Source organism: Nycticebus coucang, chromosome 15, assembly GCF_027406575.1.
Source record: "Nycticebus coucang isolate mNycCou1 chromosome 15, mNycCou1.pri, whole genome shotgun sequence".
NCBI lineage: Eukaryota > Metazoa > Chordata > Mammalia > Primates > Lorisidae > Nycticebus > Nycticebus coucang.
Genome location: NC_069794.1, coordinates 76,111,517 through 76,133,017, shown reverse-complemented (window position 1 = coordinate 76,133,017; position 21,501 = coordinate 76,111,517). Strand labels below are relative to the sequence as shown.

The window sequence follows — 21,501 nt, the reverse complement described above, 5'->3', positions numbered from 1 at the left end:
TGGGGTCAAGCAATCCTCCTGTCTGAGCCTCCTAAAGTGCTGGAATCACAGACAGGCACCATTGTGCTTGGCCTCTCATTCATCATTTTACAATGTTATCTTGAAGTACATGGTATTTCTTTTTGCTCTACGAGTTGACCATTGACTTCTTTAATTGGTCCCAATCCAATCCACCAACCCTAACTGTTATTCTCATGACCTTTCATTTTAGCCAGCATAATGTCCACCAACAATTGTGTCTTATTAAGATCCTGAACTCTTTTTGTACTTTTTGGTGGTACTAGCCTGAGAATGAGAGCACCATGGCAAAGCCAAAAGTCCATGAGCTGTCCTTGATAGATTCCTCTGCTGTGCTTCCTCTAAGGGCCAAGGCCAAATCTGTGGCAAAGCTATGGCTGGCCTGCTCCATGCCCATTTTTCCTGCCTTCCCTTTCTCCAAATATGCTTACTATACCTTATCCACTGTGATATTTTCGTGTATGATGCTTCCTCTACCTGGTTACCCCTTCTCTACTAGTTACCCCTTGTTTGGACCCCAGTTTCAATCCACTTCCCCAGAGCAGCCTTTGTAGACAGCCTCAACAAGCTCCGACCTCTGCCATATGCTATCATAGTAACCCATGGGTTCCTTCCCATTGCACCCATTGTACACATTTGAACCTTGTAAACTTGTCTACTTGTTTATTCTCTGTCTCTCCTTGTACATTGAAAATTCTGTGAAAGGAGAAAAACAGAGAAGATGTCTGTTTTTGCTTTGGCATCTAATGACAGCTTAAAGTATATTTAAGGAATGCATGAGTGTATGAATGATGAATGCTTGAATATAGATATAGACCCCAGTAAAAACAAATTACCAAAGAAAGGGTGAGCATCTATCTGGGTTGCCTTATATGTTACAAGTCAAGATCCTACAGGCCTAATACCTGACTACTGACACTTCCACTCTGCCCTTATCATTGCTATAAATGGCACCACTAGCCCTAGGGCTGTCTGCCTGAACTGAAGGCAGGAGTCAGCACACAACTGAAGGCGAACTTAAGCATCAAGATTTCCAAAACAGATAGTTCAGGAAGCACAACAAGCAGGTGGTGAGCTGGATACAGTGTATGAACTGGAATGGTGGAAAAATGGTGAATTAGGCAAGTGATTTCAACTGGCTGGGATCAGGTGGCCACCCACAGAGGTCCAGGATGGGAGGAAGCCTTTCCAGAGTTTTAAGTTCTTGGGGGAAGCTGCTCGTTGAATGGAAGCTTGGAAGAGTGCATAAACTTGAACAGTATACAGCAACCAGATTCGAATGTCAGTTGGAGTCAATTGGCCATAGGTTTGGTGGCTGGCAAGGCAGCCACACAGAGAAGGTCTCAGTGGCCAGAGGGCTGCCATTGTGGGAAGGTTGTGAGAAGGACTTAGCAAGAGCATAAAGCATTCTGGGATCAGAACTCTACTCTTGAGACAGGCTGAGGGACTCCTACACTCCATAGGAACTGAAGTCAGGGGGCACTGTGAGACCTGCCTCTGAAGGATTCTTGTGAGCTTTAAGATCCTAAGCTAGTAGGGTCTAAATGCTGAGGAAACAATCAGGTGATCAACAAAGGCAACTAAGTTTGGAATAAGGACCATGGAAGTTCCAGGCTGTGCTCTCTGTCTCCTAAAAAACCACAGCACCCCTGGTGTCCTGGCAACATATTGCAACATACTGTCATCAAGAGCAAAGAACTATGTTTGAAATAAAGAAGGAAGTGAGAAGGAAAAAGGAGAACAAGGAGGTGAACAAGAAGAAAGAACAGATGAGGAGGAACTAACAGAAAAATTAAGGCAATATGAAAAACCAAAACAGAGGAACTCCCCCAAGGGACAATGAGGCAGCTACTGGAGAAGACTCCACTGATAAAGAAGTAATAGACTTGATGGAAAGGGAATTTAAAATATGGATGATGAAGACAATGAAAGGAATGGATGAGAAAATGGAAAGACAGAATCAAAAGTCAGGTGAGATATGTAGAATATAGAAAGGATATGGCAGAGCTTAAGGAAATGAAGGAGACAATCAGGGAATGTAAAGATGCAGTGGAACGTATCAAAAATAGGTTAGACCATGTTGAAGAAAGAACCTCAGAACTAGAGGATAAAGTTTTTGAGTTAGCCTAGGTAGTTAAACAGGCAGGAAGGAAGAGAAAGAAAGCAAAACAGGCACTTAACGAACTATGAGACGCCATGAAGCATTCAAACATATGAATAATAGGGATTCCTAAAAGGGGAAAAGATTGTCCCAAGGGAATGGAAGCCCTACTGGAGATTATCATGAATGAAAACTTTCAAAGTTTTACTAAAGACCCCGACACACTCCTCTCAGATGCATATTGAACACTGGGTCATCTCAACTCAAACAGAGCCTCTTCAAGATACATTATAATGAAATTGTCCAAAGTCAAGATGAAAGAATAAATTCTGCAAGCAGCCAGGAGGAAGCACCAACAGACCTACAGAGGCAGAGCCACTAGGATGACAGCAGACTTTTCAGCTTAACTCTTCCAAGCCAGAAGAGAATGGTTATCCACCTTGAAATTTTTAAACAAAATAATTTTTAGCCCAGAATTCTGTATCCTGCTACAATAAGCTTCAAAATTGATGAAGTAATCAAATCTTTTGCAGATATACAAGCACTGAGGAAATTTGCCACACAAGAACAGCTCTATGGGAAATACTTAAACCTTTTCACCACAGTGAACTACAAGCAAAGTAAACAACCAGAAGCTAAAGGTCAAAACATAGCTTCCACAATGGCACAAAGGATACAACTACACATTGGACTTTCGCAAAATAAGATGAATAGAACTCCACCACACTTACCAATTCTCTCAGTAAATGTCAGTGGACTGAATTCACCACTGAAGGGGCACAGGCTGGATGATTGGATAAAAAAGCACAAGCCATCCAAATGCTGTCTCCAGGATACATATCTAGCCTTCAAGAACAAACCTAAGACTAAGGGTTAAGGGATGGAAAACAGTGTTTCAAGCAAATGGAAATCAGAAGAAAAGAGGATTTGCAATCATATTTTCACGTACAAGCAGATTTAAAGCACTTATAGTTAAGAAAGACAAAGATGGACACTTTATACTGTTCAAGGGAACAATACAACAAGAAGAAATTTTAATTTTAAATATTTATGCACCCAACTTAAATGCTCCCAGATTTATGAAACAGACCTTGATGGGTCTAAGCAATATGATAGCCCATAACACCCTAATAGTCACGGACCTCAACACCCCTCTGACAAAACTGGACAGATCCTCTAAGCAGAAACTAAACAAAGATGAAAAAGAATTAAATGTGACTCTAGAACAAATGGGATTCATAGACATATACAGAACACACTATCCCAAAGTATATACATTTTTCTTATCAGCTCACGGTATGTACTCCAACATCGACTACATCCTAGAATATAAATCAAACTTAGACAAAGTTAAAAGAATAGAAATTATACCTTGTATATGCTCAGACCACAAAGCAATAAAGGTGGAACTAAATTCCGAAAAAAACGTTTATCCCCACACAAAGACCTGGACATTTAACAACCTTGAGAAAGAGATAAAAGAGGAAAATCATTACATTCTTCAAACATAAGAACAATGAAGACACAAGTTACCAAAACCTGTGGGATACAGCAAAAGGAGTCTTAAGAGGGAAATTTCTTGCATTAGATGCCTATATTTGAAAAACAGAAACAGAGCACATCAGCAAACTCATGAACCATCTATGGAATTGAAAAAAGAAGAACAACAGTCTAATCCCAAACCCAGCATAAAAAAATAACCAAAATTAAATCAGAGATGAATGAAATTGAAAATGAAAGAATCATTCAGAAAATTAATGAAACAAAAAGTTGATTTTTCAAAAAAATTAATATAATTGATAAATCTTTGGCTAGATTAACTAGAAGCAGGAAAGTAAAATCTCTAATAATCTTAATTAGAAAGTATAAAGGGAAAATTACAACAGATGCCACAGAGATACAAGAGATCATCTCTGAGCAGTACCGGAAGATCTATGTCCCGAAAATGAACAACATGGAGGAAATGGATCAATACCTGGAAACACACCCTCTTCCTAGACTTAATCAAGAAGAAATACATACCTTGAATAGACCAATTTTAAGAGCTGAGATCGAAGAAAAAAATAAATCTCCCAACAAAAAAAGCCCTGTTCCAGATAACTTCACTCCAGAATGCTATCAAAACTTCAAAGAAGAGTTTATACCCACACTGCAGAAATTATTCCAAACACTTGAGAAGGAAGGAATCTTCCCCCAACATATTCTATGAAGCAAACATCACCCTGATAGCAAAACCAGAAAAAGACCCAACTAAAAAGGACAATTTCAGACTAATTTCACTAATAAATGTAGATGCAAAAATTCTCAATAAATTCTAGCCAATAGATTACAGCTGCACATTAAAAAAATCAATCCTCACAATCAAGGAGGTTTCATCCCAGGGATGCAAAGCTGGTTTAACATACACAATTCCATAAACATAATTCACCATATCAACAGAACCAAAGACAAAGACCATATGATCTTCTCAATAGATGCAGAAAAAGCATTCCATAAAATTCAACATCCTTGTCTAATTAGAACACTTAAGAATTTAGGAATAGGTGGTACATTTCTGAACCTGATTAAAGCCTTCCATGACAAACCTGTAGCTAATATTATACTAAATGGAGTAAAACTGAAAGCTTTTCCACTTAGAACTGGAACCAGACAATGTTGTCCTCTATCACCACTACTATTCACCACAGTGCTGGAATTCTAACCAATACAATCAGGCAAGAGAAGAAAATAATTGGCATCCAAATGGGTGCACAGGAGGTCAAACTCTTGCTCTTTGCCTACAATATAATCTTATACTTAGAGAACCCCCAAAGACTCAACCACAAAACTCCTGGAAGTGATCAAAAGTAAAGCAATGTATCAGAATACAAAACCAATGTCCACAAATAAGTAGCCTTTTTAAATGCCAAAAACAGCCAAGATGAGAAGCTAATCAAGGACACAATTCCCTTCAGAGTAACTAAAAAAAAAAAATTAAATACCTAGGAATATATATAACAAAAGAGGTGAAGAAACAAAACCCTAAGAAAGGAAATAGAAGATATTAACAAATGGAAGAACATACCATGTTCAGAGCTGAGATGAACCAACATTGTCGAAATGTCTATACTTCCCAAAGCAATCTACAGATTCAGTATAATCCCCATTAAAATACCATCATCATACTTTTAAGAACTGGAAAAAATAATTCTTCATTTTGTATGAAACCAGAAGAAACCCCATATAGCTAAAGCAATTATTAATAATAAAAACAAAGGCAGGGGTCTCACCCTACCAGGCTTTTGGCTATACTATAAGGCCATAGTGATCAAAACAGCATGGTATTGGCACAAAAATAGAGACATTGACATCTGGAACAGAATAGAAAACCATGACATGAAACTAAGTTCTTATAGCCACTGATCTTTGATAAACCAAACAAGAACATTCACTGGGGAAAAGAACCCCTATTCAATAAATGGTGGTGGAAAACCTGGATAATCACATGTAAAGGAATGTAAAGGACTGAAACTGGACCCACACCTCTCACTACTTACAAAAATTGATTCAAGATCGTTAAAAGATTTAAATCTAAGGCATTAAACAATAAAAATCCTTGAAGAAAGTGTGGGGAAAACACTTGAAGTATTGGCCCACACAAAGATTTCATGAAGAAGACTTTCTTGGCAATTGCAACAATAAAAATAAACAAATGGGACTTAATTAAAAGCTACTGTACAGCTAAGGAAATAACAACCAAAGCAAAGAGACAACCTTCAGAATGGGAAAAGATATTTGCATGTTATGAATTGAATAAAAACTTGATAACTAGGACCTCTAGAGAACTCAAATTAACCAACAAAAAAGACCCAACAATTCCATGTATCACTGGACAAGAGACATGAACAGAACCTTCTGTAAAGAAGACAGACATTCATTGTACCCCACAAATGCATAAATGTATTCATGGAAAAAAAAAAAGAAGACAAAGGGTTAGCTAACATATAAAAAAATGCTCATCATCCCTAATCATCAGAGAAATGCAAATCACAACTACCCTGAGATATCATCTGACCCCAGTGAGAACAGCCCACATCACTAAGACTCAAAGCTGCAGATGCTGGCGTGGATGTGAAGAGAAGGGAACACTTTTATACTGCTGGTGTGACTGCAAACTAATATAGCGTTTTTGGAAGGAAGAATGGAGAATTCTCAATGAACTCAAATTTGACCTCCCATTTGATCCTGCAATCCTATTACTAGTCATCTACCCAGAAGAAAAAAAATCCTTTTATCATATGGACATTTGCACTAGACTGCTTACCACAGCTAAATTTACAATCACCAAAACATGGAAACAGCCTAAATGACCACTAACCCAAGAATGGATTAACAAGCTGTGGTATATGTATATCATGGAATAGTATTAATTCATTTAAAAAGATGAAGACTTTATATCTTTTGTATTGACCTGGATGGAGTTGGAACACATTCTTCTTAGTAAAGAATCATAATAATGTGGCTTGGTGCCTGTATCTCTGTGGCTAGGGCACTGGCCACATACACTTGGGCTGGTAGGGTCAAACCAGGCCCGGGCTTGCCAAACAACAATAACAACTACACCAAAAAAATAGCTGGGCATTGTGTCAGGCACCTATAGTCCCAGCTACCTGGGAGGTAGAGGTAAGAGGATTGCTTGAGCCCAAGAGTTGGAGGTTGCTCTGAGCTATGATGCAACAGCACTCTACGCAGGATGATAGCTTGAGACTCTGTCTCAAAAAAAAAAAAAAAAAAAAAGAATCATAAGAGTGGAAAAGCAAGAATCCAATGTACTCAATTCTAATATGAAGGCAGTAGATGAGCTAATACAAGTGGGGAAGGGGATTGAGCAACTGGGGAAGAGGGAAGGGGGGAGGAGGATGGTGAGTCATGGCGTATAGCACACTTCTTGGGGAAGGACACAATTATAAGGACTTTATCTAACAAATGCAATCAGTGTAACCTAACTCTTTCTACCCTCAATGAAACCCAAACAATAACAAAAGAAAATCTCAGTGAAAAAAAAAAAAAAAAAAGATTTCCAAAAAGTGACAGTGGTAGAACAGACCATACAGAATCATGTCCTGGTCCTATGAATTTTCAATTACCTTACCTTCTGGAGTGAGGGCCCCCCTGCCATCTAGACACACAGAAGATGCATCTGTAGGCTTGCATGGGAAGGCCATGGTGTTTGGGACAGCTCTGCCCTGCACTGCCCTGTCAATGATATCAGCTACTAGGAAAAGAGTACGTGGGCTGCGCATGGAGGCTGTGCACATTAGGTTACCTTCCACCACATCGCCTATAGCCAAAGGATGCCCAGCTGTCACCTAGCAGGGGAGAAAGGAGTCATTACAGCATGTAAAGCTCATGTGTTAAGTTCTTTTTATCTTTCTCACTTGATATAGGATAAGAAATTCCTACAACAAGACTTTTCTAGAGGAGGTTCGGGAGCTGGAAAGAAACAAAGTTACAGGATTTGATATTTCCAAACTGTTGGAAAGGAGGTAAGGCTGTTGTCTTTATTGCAATTTTGGTTAGGAACCCATCCATTCTCCTTGTTCTTTTTCCCACCTTCCCCTCCCAGGTCCTTTCATACTCCCAGTGATGCAACTTGACTTTCACTTGCCTTGAGGTGTGGTTCCCTTCTCCTCAGGCAGGTCCTGAGTCTTCCCTGCAGGGGATGGCAACTCCATTCTCCTGGTTCCTCTGCCCCAAATCTTAGACTCTGTCTCATGTTCTCCCTTGTATTCCACACTAATCACTCAGAAAATCCTGCTCAATTTACCTTCACAGAAAATTAAGAAGACCACAACTTACAGATTCTACAGTGTTCCCCAGGTCTAAGCCACCCCTTTCTCTCTCTGGGGTTATTGGAGCAATCTATTCACAGGTCTTCCTGTGATGGGCAGATGGAGGTGGTTTTGTAAAGTGGATCATGTCTCTTCCTGCACTTCACCTCCCCAGGTCTCTCTTCTCTCCTCCCCAAAAGAATCCTTTCTGTGACCTACAGTGCCCTACCCTCTGCGTGCCCTCCCACCCCCACCCCCACCCCAACCTGCGCAAACAAATGCTTTGAGTTCTCCATGCATTGTCTGGTTATTACCAAAGGGGGCTTCTTATGCCTCCTTTTGAAAAATCATGTTTTCATTTCACCTCAAACAGTTTTTAAAGAAAGCTTAGTCTTTTTTCACAGCTCCCTCTTACCATGATCCTCACAGAAGGTGCCTTAAGCTTAGGCGCACTAGGCTTTATTTCAACCTCTGGTGGTTGGGGAACACATAGGCATATGTATTTTAGGGCAGAGAATCTGCCACTTCCCCTGCAGGTTTTTGCACACAGGTGTGGACATGCCAGGAAAGCAGCCCCTCTCTCTCTCCTACCCCTGCATGAGGCTGTGGATATAGGAAGACAGGGAGTTATATGGCAAGACAAAAGGAGCAGGGTTTCCTTCATTGTCTGAATTGTTCCCATTCTCCTATTGCCTAGGAGAAAGAAGAAAAAAAAATCACACATTTTGCCTTTCACACCTGCTGCCTACTCCCACTGGTCCATATTTGATAGCATCAAGAAAACAAACCATCTGGGTAGATGCCCAGTAATGGGATTGCAGGATCAAATGGGAGGTCTAGCTTGAGTGCTTTGAGGTTTCTCCATACTTCCTTCCAGAAAGGTTGTACTAGTTTGCAGTCCCACCAGCAGTGTAAAAGTGTTCCCTTCTCTCCACATCCACGCCAGCATCTGCAGTTTTGAGATTTTGTGATGTGGGCCATTCTCACTGGGGTTAGAACACTTGTACTAGACTGTTTATTGCAGCTCAATTTACAATCGCCAAAATGTGGAAACAGCCTAAATGCCCACCAACCCAGGAATGGATTAACAAGCTGTGGTATATGTACAGCATGGAATACTATTCAGCCATTAAAAAAAATGGAGACTTTACAGCCTTTGTATTAACCTGGATGGAAGTGGAAGACATTATTCTTAGTAAAGCATCACAAGAATGGAGAAGCATGAATCCTATGTACTCAATTTTGATATGAGGACAATTAATGACAATTAAGGTCATGGAGGGGGGGAAGGAAAAGCAGAGAGAGGGAAGGAGGGAGGTGGATGGGGCCTTGGTGTGTGTCACACCTTCTGGGGGCAAAACATGATTGCAAGAGGGACTTTACCTAACAAATGCAACCAGTGTAACCTGGCTTTTTGTACCCTCAATGAATCCCCAACAATAAAAAAAACAAAATGCTAGAAATGTCAGGAGGTTTATACGAATTAAATGTGCAATAACAGTTTTAATCTCTAAACCCACACTATCTCTAAAGTTGTCTGAATGACCTGGATCTTCTAAGCAGAAGTACCTTGTTCCTTCCTATCAGTAGTAACAACAGACTTCCGTGCTGGGCTTGTATGTGAGCCCGGGCATAAACTTGAGTTTGATTTTAAGTGGGCTTGCTCTACATTTGTAATATGTAAACAGGGATTATGAGAAAAAGGGTCAATCTATGGACTATCCTAAAATATTGCTACATTTTGTGCACTGTGTGAGGCATAAAGGAAAGGATCAAAAGCAAACTCATGACATGTCCTGGTTAAAGAGGGAAAAGTGCACATTTGAAGATATTTAGGAAGCAGCCAGGTGTAAGTGCAGACAAATGTAACGCAAATGAATGATCACCTACTCCTTGCTCAGTCCTGACAGAACCAGGTATTGATGAGAGTGTAAAGCAGTCAGAAGTCTTTTGATTGGTTGGTATAATTAGCCATTTCCAATCAGTTTAAACAAACACATATCCTGTGAACCAAGAGTTCCATTTCTGGGTATTTGCCAAGAAAAATTGTAATATATGCCCACAAAAGACTTGTGTGTTGTTGAAATTTTTTTTTACAACAGCCCCAAACTGGAAACTGTTTGGAAACTGGAATCCCAAACTGGATTATCCATCAACATAGGAATGAGTAACGCAAATCAGATAATTCATACGTTGGAATATTACTAAACACAAAACAATTATAAACTCTTGGTTTACTTAAAACATGAGCAAATCTCAAAAGCACTTTATTCAGAGAAAGAAGCCAAATACTATATTGTATTACTTCCTTTACATAAATTTTAAAGCAGTCAAAACTAATCAACAGTGATAGAAATCAGAACAATTGTTACTTATTAAGGCTTTGACTAGAAAGTTTTGAGAGAAAGATTTCAGACTTAAAGAAAATATTCTACATCTTGATTTTAGAAATGGGTACACAGTAAATACCTTTTCCAAAAATTACTGTACTTACCTTTTGAAGGCAGACTCACTTTGTTACCCTCAGTAGAGTGCTATGACATTATAGCTCACAGCAACCTCCAATTCTTGGGCTCAAGTAATTCTCTTGCTTTGGCCTCCAAGTAGCTGGGACTATAGGCACCTGTCACAACACCTGGCTATTTTTTAGAGACGGGGTCTTGTTCTTGCTCAGGCTGGTCTCAAGCTTGTGAGCTCAGACCAATCTACTCACCTCTGCTAGGACATATGCACTTTATTATATGCATGAACGTCATAGCTGGACATGGTGGTATGCACCTGTAGTCCTTACTACTCAGGAGGCTGAGGCAGGAGGATCACACATCACTTTAGGCGAAGAGTTTGAGGCTTGCCTAGGCAACATAGGGAAACTTTGTCTCAAAAATAATAAAAAGGAACTACAATAGAAGAAACTAAAATAAAAATGTAAACCACAATATAAGTATACTCAGAAAAATTCACATTAAAAAATGTCTAATATTGGGCGGCGCCTGTGGCTCAGTCGGTAAGGTGCCGGCCCCATATACCGAGGGTGGTGGGTTCAAACCCGGCCCCGGCTGAACTGCAACCAAAGGATAGCCGGGCGTTGTGGCGGGCGCCTGTGGTCCCAGCTGCTCGGGAGGCTGAGGCAAGAGAATCGCTTAAGCCCAGGAGCTGGAGGTTGCTGTGAGCTGTGTGAGGCCACGGCACTCTATCGAGGGCCGTAAAGTGAGACTCTGTCTCTACAAAAAAAAACCCAAAAAACAAAAAACAAACAAAAAAAAAAAAGTCTAATATCTCAAGTAGACAAACTGTTTGCAGAAATTAGTAAGAGAAAGACTACCAAGCAATAGAAAGATAGGTACATATTTATATAAACAAACAGTTCATAGTAAAAGAAACACAAATAGTTCTTAAACCTATAAAAAATTGCTTCACTTTAATCATAATAAAAGTGAAAATGATAAGTACATGGGAAAGACAATTTTCATTTACCATATAGTTGGCAACCCTTGGTTGAGGAAGATGTTGGGAAAGAAAGACTGATGGAAATTAATTTGGTTCTATTTTGTTATTTATCAGAAAAACAAATGCACATAGTCTGTGACTCAGAAATGCCATTTCTGGGAATTTCCCCCATAAACTTGCATATATCCCAATCTTAAAGATTGCAGGAATATTTGGAATAGCAAATATTTAGAGGCAACCATACCTGTGTGGTATATAACCACATACTGAAATACTCTCCAGCCACAAACAGGAATGAAGAAGCTCTCTGTGTACTGATATGAAAATAAGTCTAAGATGTATTAACAGAAGGAATCAAATGCAGACACCATGTATGATACGAACCTTTTGTGCAAAGGATGGGGATAATAAGAATACATAACCACTTTTATTTACATAAGCAGCCCTGCAAAATTACCCAAGAAACTAATGCTAGTGATTACCAGTGAGGACTGGAAGTAAGGCACCAGGCAGAGAGGAAGCAAGGAAGGTAGAGTGTTAGCATTCTACCTTTATTTATTTTCTTTTTAATATTTTGAATAATGTAAATGTTTTATTTGTGGCAAATTTGAGAGAGAAAGAGAGAGAGAAAAAGGAGGAGGAGGAGAAAATGTAAATGAATAAATACATACTAGAAAGCCCAGAGCCAAATGCACTTCAGCTCCTATATGTATCAGCAAAAATAAAATCCTAATTTGATTCTTTTAACTACTATGAAAGGTTTCAATTCTTCTCTCACCAGATAATCTCTAGAAACCTTTCTCTAAACAGGAAGGGAAGAATTCCAGCTTGGAAACAGGGACAGGCTGTGGACATGAGGATGAAGCTTTAGCAATAGGAACCAAGTCACAGGGGCAGCTAGCTTTGGGGAGACCCTCTTCCTGCAGGAGGCCATGGTGGGGGGGGGGTGCAGCTGTGTTTTCTGACGGCAGCTGTAATTTGCCACATAACTTCGAGCCTCTCAACTCCCTGGAAGTACCAGAGTATATGGCAAGTCTAACATAGCAGAAGGCTCCCATGACCTGGTGATATCCAAGAAGTGAGAAAACAGAACAGGCTGAATTATATGGGTTTTTTTTGAAAACCCATCTTTCGGCTTATAGGGAAAAAAATAAATAAAAAGAAAACCATGAACTTCCTTAACTATACCCACAAATGTGGCAGCCTTGAAAGGGACAAGTTCATAAAATTACCCTACTATTCGGAATTTAGAAAGTCTCACACTGGGACTTCCACTGTGGTAAGCTCTGTGAACTGCAGAAGGAGGTCACTTCATGCCTATGACTGACCTTTCCTGACACAGATTGCCAAGTCTTAACCAGTGTGGTTTACTACACTTTGCCTTTAGGAAAGGAAGTGGAGATAGAGGTTTGTAAGATACACACCATAAGCTCTAAGTGATGTAGGAAACCAGAGGGCTAATATTCATTTATTGCTCAGTTTCACTATTTGGAAAGGACATTGGGAGAGCTGTACCTAACAAATGCTCACAGCGAAACACTATTTTAGAAACAATACCTTGCTGAGAGTGTCCTAATAATGATGATTTTATTTTCAATACATGGATGTTCTCCAAAATGTGAGTAGTTTTTTACCTTCACTTTGTAACTTGATTTTTTTCCCAGTAAATTCATCTGAGATCTGTTCCAATGAACTAAAAAGTCAGGCCATGTTTTATTCACTCCTAGGGCACAAGCAACAAATCGCCAAATGTCTACAAGTACCCAGCCCAGTGAGGTCATCTTCCAGGACACTTCTGTTGATCTAAGTATCCCACGTAAGTAATACACTGTGAAGTGGGTCATGACATTGAAAGATGAGTAATTAAAAGCAGGTTGTTCAACTTAGGGATATTGTGCTAAGGGAAATAAGCAAGACACAAAAGGACAAATACATATGACTCCATTTATATGAGATCCTTAGAACAGTCAATCTCCTATATACAGAAAGCAGCAGAGTGTCTGCCAGGGGTTGAGAGAAGGGAGGAATATAGTGTGTTCTATGGGTGCAAGTTTCACTTTTGCAAGGTGTAAAGAGCTCTGGAGATGGACAGGGATAATGGTTGCACAGAAATATGAATGTACATAAAGCCACTCTACTATATACTCAAAAATGGTTGAGATCATAAACTTTATGTTATGTGTATTTACTACAATTATAAAAAATAATTAGTTAGATTAGAGAAATCCTCTAATCAGTTAGATTAGAAAAATTAATGTGCTTGGCCAAAGCAAGGTTAATTTGGAAGAAAGCTATTTCTGGTCTCCTGTTCCTAAAATCATAAAATCCTTAAATGTAAAATCCTGATATTTTTAAGATCCTCTAAAGGACTCTAGACCTATCACTTTCAAGGCAAAAGTGGTATTTGGCTCCAAATAATTTTTACCCAAAGACAATTTACACACTCTTCTTTTTTGGTATAGAGTTAACATTACCCAGTGAGGCATGAAAACATTTAAAAGTCATTTCATTTCCCCCTCCTTTAATAAGCAATGTATCTAAGAAATGCCTAGATGGAAGAAGGCTTAAGTACTCTGAGTGCTGAATGCTTTATTGGGAAAGGAAAGAAGTCAAACAAAAAAGTAGTGACAATGGAGGAACAGATTATATTTGTTGGAAATGAGACCTCCTTGCCCCCCACTACTTCTTCTTCTTTTCTTAGCCTTCTCCTTCTTTGCCAAAGTATTCACTAAAAGTTGTAGAATTTTAAAATTCCAAGTTCTCTTACATCACTTCTTAGCCTTTTGCCTAAGATGAAGGGTAGTATCTAAGTTCTCTTATTGACAATTTTTTCTTTGTATTACTGAGACTTAGACCTCTTTAGATGGATCACTGTTTTGGGCACATATGCACACAAATATGCACATACAAACACATACACACTGCTTCTGCAGCCTATACTGGGTCCACCTCCCCAGAAAAATATAGAAAGAAATGGCTGAATTAACAGATGGAGATAAACCAGCACAAGAAAACAAAGCAGAGCAGACATCTTAAGGATCTGAGTTAGTATCTCTCCCAACTCATGCCCTGATTTCTACTTTCCTGAGAAAATGGAAGGAGAAATGAACTTCCTCAGCCCTCACCCTGCCAGCTATGCCCACCCATGTACTCTGACTTTCCACTTGTTTCCAAAGTTTGGCTCTCCACACCTGTCTGATGCCCACTCTATTTGTGCAATTGGTGCCATCTGCTCTTGCCTACCCAAGAATTTTGCCCCAGCAATTCTCTCCTGAAGTTTCCATTTCATCTTTTTCGTTGTTGTTGTTCTCTACTGAATCATTCTCACCAGCATGCAGGACAGGTTGTCCTAGAAATAAGACCTTTCTCTCAACCACACATTACCCATTAGATTTTGCTTTATTTCATTGTACTCCCTTGCAGCAGCAGTTTTTGATAAAAGTATGTATGCCCATTGCTTCCAATGGCTCTTCTCCCATTCTCTTTTAAACTCACTCCATTCAGGTTTTCACTCCCACTGCTCAGCTGACATTGCTCTAGTCAAGACCACCTGCACCGTTCATGTTACTACATCTAATGCTCCATTCTCCCTCTGACCCTAATTGGTCTTTCTGTAGCAGATGGCACAGTGGGTGGCTTCCTCCTCCTTGATGCATTTCTTTATCTGTTTTCCAGTACACCACACCCTCTGAGTTTCCTTCTACCTTGCAGAACACTCCTTTTTCATTTTGAATGATTTCTTTTTTTCTCCCCAATCTCTTAATATTTTAATTTCCCATTGTTGCATTCTTAATTTTTTTCTCTTTTCTCTTTCTACACTCAGTCCACTGATAATCTCATCTAGTCTCAGGGTTCTAAATACCAGCCATATGTTGATAACCTCCAGTCCACATCTCTCTCTCTCTCAAATCCGAAATCCAAACATCCCGAGTTGGTCATTAATGGACATTTCAATATCCAATTGACATGTCCAAAACTGAGTTCCAGGTTTCCTTTTGCACCAAGCCTGTTCCAACTAAAGTACTGCCCATCTCAGCTGATAACAACTCCATACTTACAGATGCTCAGGCCAAAATCCTCAGGGTCATTACTAATTCCACTTTTCCTTTCACACATTATGCCATTGCATTGGTTCTCCTGTCACATTATATATTGTCTGTCCACTTCTCACTCTCTCCATTGCTCTCACCCTGGTCTGAACTTTCTGTCTCCCCTACAGCAACAACCTCCTGACAAGTCTTCCAGCTTCTGTCCTAGCTCTTCATGCAGCAGCCAAAGTGGTCCAGTTATACAACATCAGAGCAAACGAATCAATCTTTTGCTAAAAGCCCTGCAATTGCTGTCCATCACACTTAATGTAGAAGCCAAATTCCTTAGAGTGGCCAGCAAAGTCTCATTTGATCTAGAACCCATTACTTCCCTGGGGTTATCTCCTCCTCCCTCATTCAATGCTACCCTCTGTGCTCTTCTTCTAAGGTGTCAGCAGTGCTCTTGCCCTGGGGCCTTTGCATTGGACCTATCTTCTGCCTATATTGCTAATCCCTCATGTATCTGCATGACACACCACTTCACTTCCTTCAGTCCTTACCCATATATCTCCTTCTCAATGAAGCCCATCCTGACTTATCTGTTTCTACCCAACCATCTTGTCTCTAGTTTGCTTTTTCTTTGGTGTGTAGCTCATTATTACCCTCTTAGGTACTATATGATTAACTTTTTATGGTATCTTTCCCTATTACATTGCTTGAATGTAACCTCCATAAGAGCAAGGATTTTTGTTTTCTTCACTAGCTTATTCCAAGCATAAAGAAGAATACCCCATACATAGTGTGTCCTCAACAAACATTTTGTTGAAGGAACGTTGTTGTTAACAGTCCAAGCTAAATTACGTAAGCCCACCAAAAGATTCCTTCTCTTATTCCTTCTTTCATCTTTCCAATGCAAACTATAAATATGGGCAAAATGGACCCAATATTTATTGAACACATACAGTGAGCTTGTGCATCTTTTAAACACCTGACCTCTTTATTCCACTACATCATTGAAGACACTATGTGGAGATAAGTATTAGATACTTGTTAAGTAAAAGAAAAGCTGATGGATGTACATTTACAGAAAAAACATGGTGGCTCAGCAAGTTTAAGTCACTTTTCTTAGATTCCATCACTATTTACTGGTGGAGAACAGACTTGAACTTCAATCTTCCCCACTCCAAAATGCTATGTTGTTCAGTCCAAGAGCATAGGTGTGGGATTCGATAGATGGGAAGCTGCATCCCAGTTCCGCTACTCAACCAGCAATGAGACATGAGACAAGTTAGTTATCATGTCTGAGCTTCAGTGCCTCTACTCACTTGGTTTTCCCTGTTACTGTGATCATTTTAGGCAGCATAAAGGGCAAAAGGCTATATGTGTCTGTATTCAGTTAGAGGAATTAGTGCTTTATGCAGGAATTTCACGGGAATCCTAAAACAGTACAAAACCTTTTATAATATAGATAACATGAAGGACCTCAAAATAGCATTGAATGCTCATGGCAAAAAGAAAAAAATATATTTTAGTTAATTTTTTGTTTTTTTGAGACAGAGGCTCAAGCTGTCCCCCTGGTAGAACGCTGTGGTGTCACAGCTCACAGCAACCTCAAACTCATGGGCTTAAGTGATTCTCTTGCCTCAGCCTCCCAAGTAGCTGGATCTATAGCCTCCCGCCACAATGCCCAGCTATCATTCTGTTGTTGTTGTCATTGTCATATAGCAGGCCTGGGCTGGGTTCGAACCCAGCAGCCTCAGTGTATGTGGCCGGCGCCCTACCCACTGAGCTATTAGCACTGCACTTCAGTTACTTTTTTTAAAGTATTCATTATGTAAGAAACAATCACTGTCATGGCTCACTATTTTTAAGTATTAAAATAGAAAATACTATTGAATGGCTAGACATTTTATTGGATTACAGAAGATCCTAAGGTGTTACTCACATTATCTCCTGTTGCTTGTGAAGTCTCTCAGCAGGTTTGCTGCTTTGTAGGTTCTGAGTAGTCTTCTGCTGTAGACCACAATATAATGGCAGATTCAGGTTTTGTGAGGCCATATCTTTATATAGTTTGGGAGACCCTCTTTTGGAAAGGAATACAAAACATCAAATGCAAAATTAGGTTTAAAAGCAAATATATATTCCGAATGAGAAAGAAATTACAATATAATGATACTGTATAAAAGCTGACAAATTTCAAAACATTACCCAGGTCCTTGATGATGTGATATAAGAGACAACTGGGCCTTCATCAGCTCCTGGAATTTCCACTTGGTTCATGACTGAGGAGAAACATTCCCAATGGGCCAAATCCACAAATCAATCCTATACCCTGAAGATTTCGGTCAAAAATTTAAAACACAGAAATGAGCATCTGAAAAAGAAAGGTTTTGCTTCTCCATTTGAGTAAGGAGGAGATCATTTAAAAGGTTGACAGTTTCCACGAAGAGGGCATGAGGATTCTTTTTCATCTCTTCATTTATGTCATCCTCCATTCTTCTAGGATTAGAATATTTAAAATTTTTTCCATCTGGGGTTGTTTTCATGGCTGACTTAGTGTGACCCTCTGTTCACAAAGGGAAGCTGCAGAAAGTTCAGGAAATCTTCTGCAGGGGTTATGGGTCACACCCAGGCATGTTCAGTCCCTTTTCCTGAAGGGAATTATTTCATTGTTCCTTAGAACCACCTGGCACTGTAAGGTTTAAAAGTTTTCATGAGAAACACCTGTTGTTTTTTTTTTTTACACTCTGAGTTCTACATGAGTTTCTATTTGAACATACCCGAAGCAAAAAGGAAGGCAGAAGGGAAGAAAGAGAAGAGGAAATCCCAAGGGGTTGGAAAGTACTGATACTGGTGTCCATCCAGAGACTGTCATGAACTAACCTGAAACAGCAGTGTTTGGTGCTAGGCCAGCAGCAGAAGCACTACTGGGAAGTTATTTGAAGTGCCAGTTCTTAGACCCCACACTGACTCAATAAATAAAATCTCTGGATGTGAGACAGAGACATCACCAGCCAAATTCTGGTGCACACTCAATTTGGAGAACCCTAGTCTAGCATTTCTGTTGGGTTCCTGGGAGTGTCCCAGCTCCCCGGGTGATTCTGGTGCACAAAGAAGGCTGTGGTCCACTTGTCCTTCCTTCCACATAGGAGCATTTCATTTAATTAATACTTTGGTAGATTTAAATGCCATTTATAGTTTAATGGCATTTATAGTAGATTTAAATGCCATTTATAGTTTTTCTTCTTTCAAAGAGCATGGCTGCTCATAGTAAATCCATTGTCATTCAGGAACCAAGTGCTAAGCCTTAGATATTTTGGTATGGAAATAGTGATTGCCTAGATCTGTGTGTTGTTATTTTAATCTGAATGTTATTCAAGGGTGACCTCTCTATGGTCGAACCTTTCAAGGTCAAGTTAGAGAAGGATGGAAATACTTGTTAGTGCTCTATAATGAGTGCCCTGAGCTGCTTTCAGAAACGATTATAAAATTAATCCTCCCAGGGTATACAGAGTTGATCAATGAATGCATTTCTCTGGGAATTTCTACTTCTATCCTTGTTATTTATTTACACGTGAGTAAAACACTTTGAAAACCTATCTAAATTAGCCAAGTTTTAAAAGAGAAATGTGTCCACCGCTATGAAGTCTTTACCAAATTTAATGTGAATATTACGTGGTGTTCCCCAGCATAGTTCCAGCTTCATAAATTACTTTTCTATGCTTCAGTTGCAGGTGTCACTTTCAAGATTCAGATATTTTTAGAGCCTCTCTTCTTGAACATGGAGGAAAGGAAGTCAGGGAGCCATGAGGCCATGGTTTGAGCTTTTCAGACCAGCTCAGAGCAACTGCTTGCTCACAACCTTGGCAAGTGCCAAAGGTGGTCCAGATAGTAAGGGTGACACAGCACTGGCCAAGCTGCATTCTATAGGAGTTGTTTTCACATAGGCCATGATGCACATTAGCATCCTCAGGAGGGCTGTGAAAAGCACACACTGGCATCTGGCTCCCCACAGAGCAACTGTGGACCCAGAGTGGGCATGTCTAAACCTACTCCCAAATAATTCCAGTACAGCCTGGCTCAGAAGCTGCTCCATCACCATGCCCTCATCGTATCTGCCACCTTCCTTGCCCTAATTACTGGTCTGGCTGACATAGCCTTTGTGTCCCATTCCAGCCAGAGTCTCAATTTCTGTCACCAGCGTGGTCACTGAATATTGGTGCTCCTAACAGGTTCCTCTGTGCTTTGCTCTTCCAGGTGGGTATGCGTTTTCTCAAACAGAACAATCTGTGATCACTCAGGAAGAACTAGTCCGTTGTTATGACACTACTAAAAGTGAAAAGCATATGGAAAGTGAAAGAAAGACTTGAAATGCTGCCTTTACTGATTTCGTCTTTGACTAAGAAACAGATCATTGTATCCTATATGCTCCTCTCCTTCACTAAGACTGGTATGGTCTGGCATGCCCACTCACTGTCTTCTGTGGCCTTGGCCAGCCAGTCTATTATTTGTATATTGACTGAGTCTTGATCCCTGGGTATAAATAACAGGGGAAACTTATTTACTTTTTTTTATTTTGTCTTCAATGTTTTACCAAATGTATTTCTTTTTTTGTGACTATTAGATAATTTGTTCATCAGCTCAGTCTGAAGTATGAAATTAAAAGCATATGTTTCACCAAAATTTAAACTTTGCTACAAGTTGTTTTGGGAAAAAAAGATAAAGGATATCATGCTGCATAACAAAGCTATCTTGCCTAACAGGAAAGGGGTCCCTCAGAAACTTTGTGTTTTTAAAACTCACAGACAACATATAAAACATATCTTTAAGTAGGATGTTATGTCACTCTGAGTCATATTTTGTGTGAAATTTGTATGATATGCTTGATTTTAATCAACTCGTAGTGAGTTGTAATCTCAGGCCTCAAGCTCACATGTGTAAGAATCAACATCTCCTTATTTTCTATAAATCAATTTAATCTCTATTATTATTTTCATATCCAAAAGGACTGTTAGGAAGTTCAAGTTCAATCATTCTTGGGGCTCCGCTCCAGGCTATACAAACTTTCCAGGGTTTTTACACAGTGAAGAGCATTGGAGCACCTCATTTTTCTATCATCTGCCCACACAAGTCACCACTAAGACACATGCTCCCTTTTGGCCTGGCAGCTTTATGAGACTTCTGTGTCAGGAAATTGGAACTGGAACCTTTGGGAAGGATACACATCCCCACACCCAGGGTTTCACACCCCAAGGAAAGCCACTCCTCTGCTGGAACACGTCCTCTCATGGCATTTGCTTTCAAATCCCTCTGCAAGTCTAGGACACAGCTACATATCTCAGACCCTTTTCTATTTAGTGAGTTTTTAGAAGCAAAGACTAGGAATTCTTTCTTCAAGTCTACATCTATTTTCTGTCCTGACAAAATGACACCTCTGAAGAAATGAACCAATAGTCTTATATCTGTTTGAAGGAAGATAAAGGAATAAGACAAAACCCTGGGACAAAAAAACAATTAGAATTTTATAAAAAGTATCCATGAATGGATAAATAAAATGCAGTCTATCCATACAATGAGAAATTATTCAGCCATGAAAAGGAATAAAGTACTGATAAATGCTCCTCCATAAATTAAATATGGAAACATTCTGCTACTCAAAAAAAGCCAGTCACAAAAGGCCACATACAATATGATTCCATTCATATGAAATGTCCAGAACAAGCAAATATCTATAGTGATATCAAGTAGATTAGTGGTTTCTCAGGTCAGGAGGGAAGATGAGTGCATAAAGTGTTAGTATTTAAAGTCTACAGGGTTTCTTTCTAAGGTGATAAAAGTGTTCTAAAACTGTGGTGATGGTTGCATATATCTGAATATACTAACAACCACTGAATTGTATACTTTGAATGGATGGCTTGGTTATTTAATAAAGCTGTGTTTAAAAATTATCCAACAGGGCACAGTGTGACTTACAGGAGGCTGAGGTGGGAGGATTGCTTCAGCTGTGGCTTTTGAAACAAACCTGGGCAAAAAAGCAAGAGCCTCAATTAAAAAATATTTTTTTTTAAATAAATAAATAAAATAGATTATCTGGGGG

General features: G+C 39.5%; 1 protein-coding gene across 1 annotated transcript in view; it reads left to right on the top strand.

The window, feature by feature from the left end:
• The window catches only part of LOC128566496 (phospholipid-transporting ATPase IB-like), a 372,171-nt gene extending 352,397 nt beyond the window's left edge, over nt 1-19,774 (top strand). Inside the window, exons 33-35 of the mRNA XM_053563334.1 lie at nt 7,546-7,644; nt 13,104-13,192; nt 19,662-19,774. Of these exons, the coding sequence (XP_053419309.1) occupies nt 7,546-7,644; nt 13,104-13,192; nt 19,662-19,774 (301 nt within the window). The remainder of the gene's footprint in view (nt 1-7,545; nt 7,645-13,103; nt 13,193-19,661) is intronic.
• Nucleotides 19,775-21,501: the final 1,727 nt, after the last annotated feature.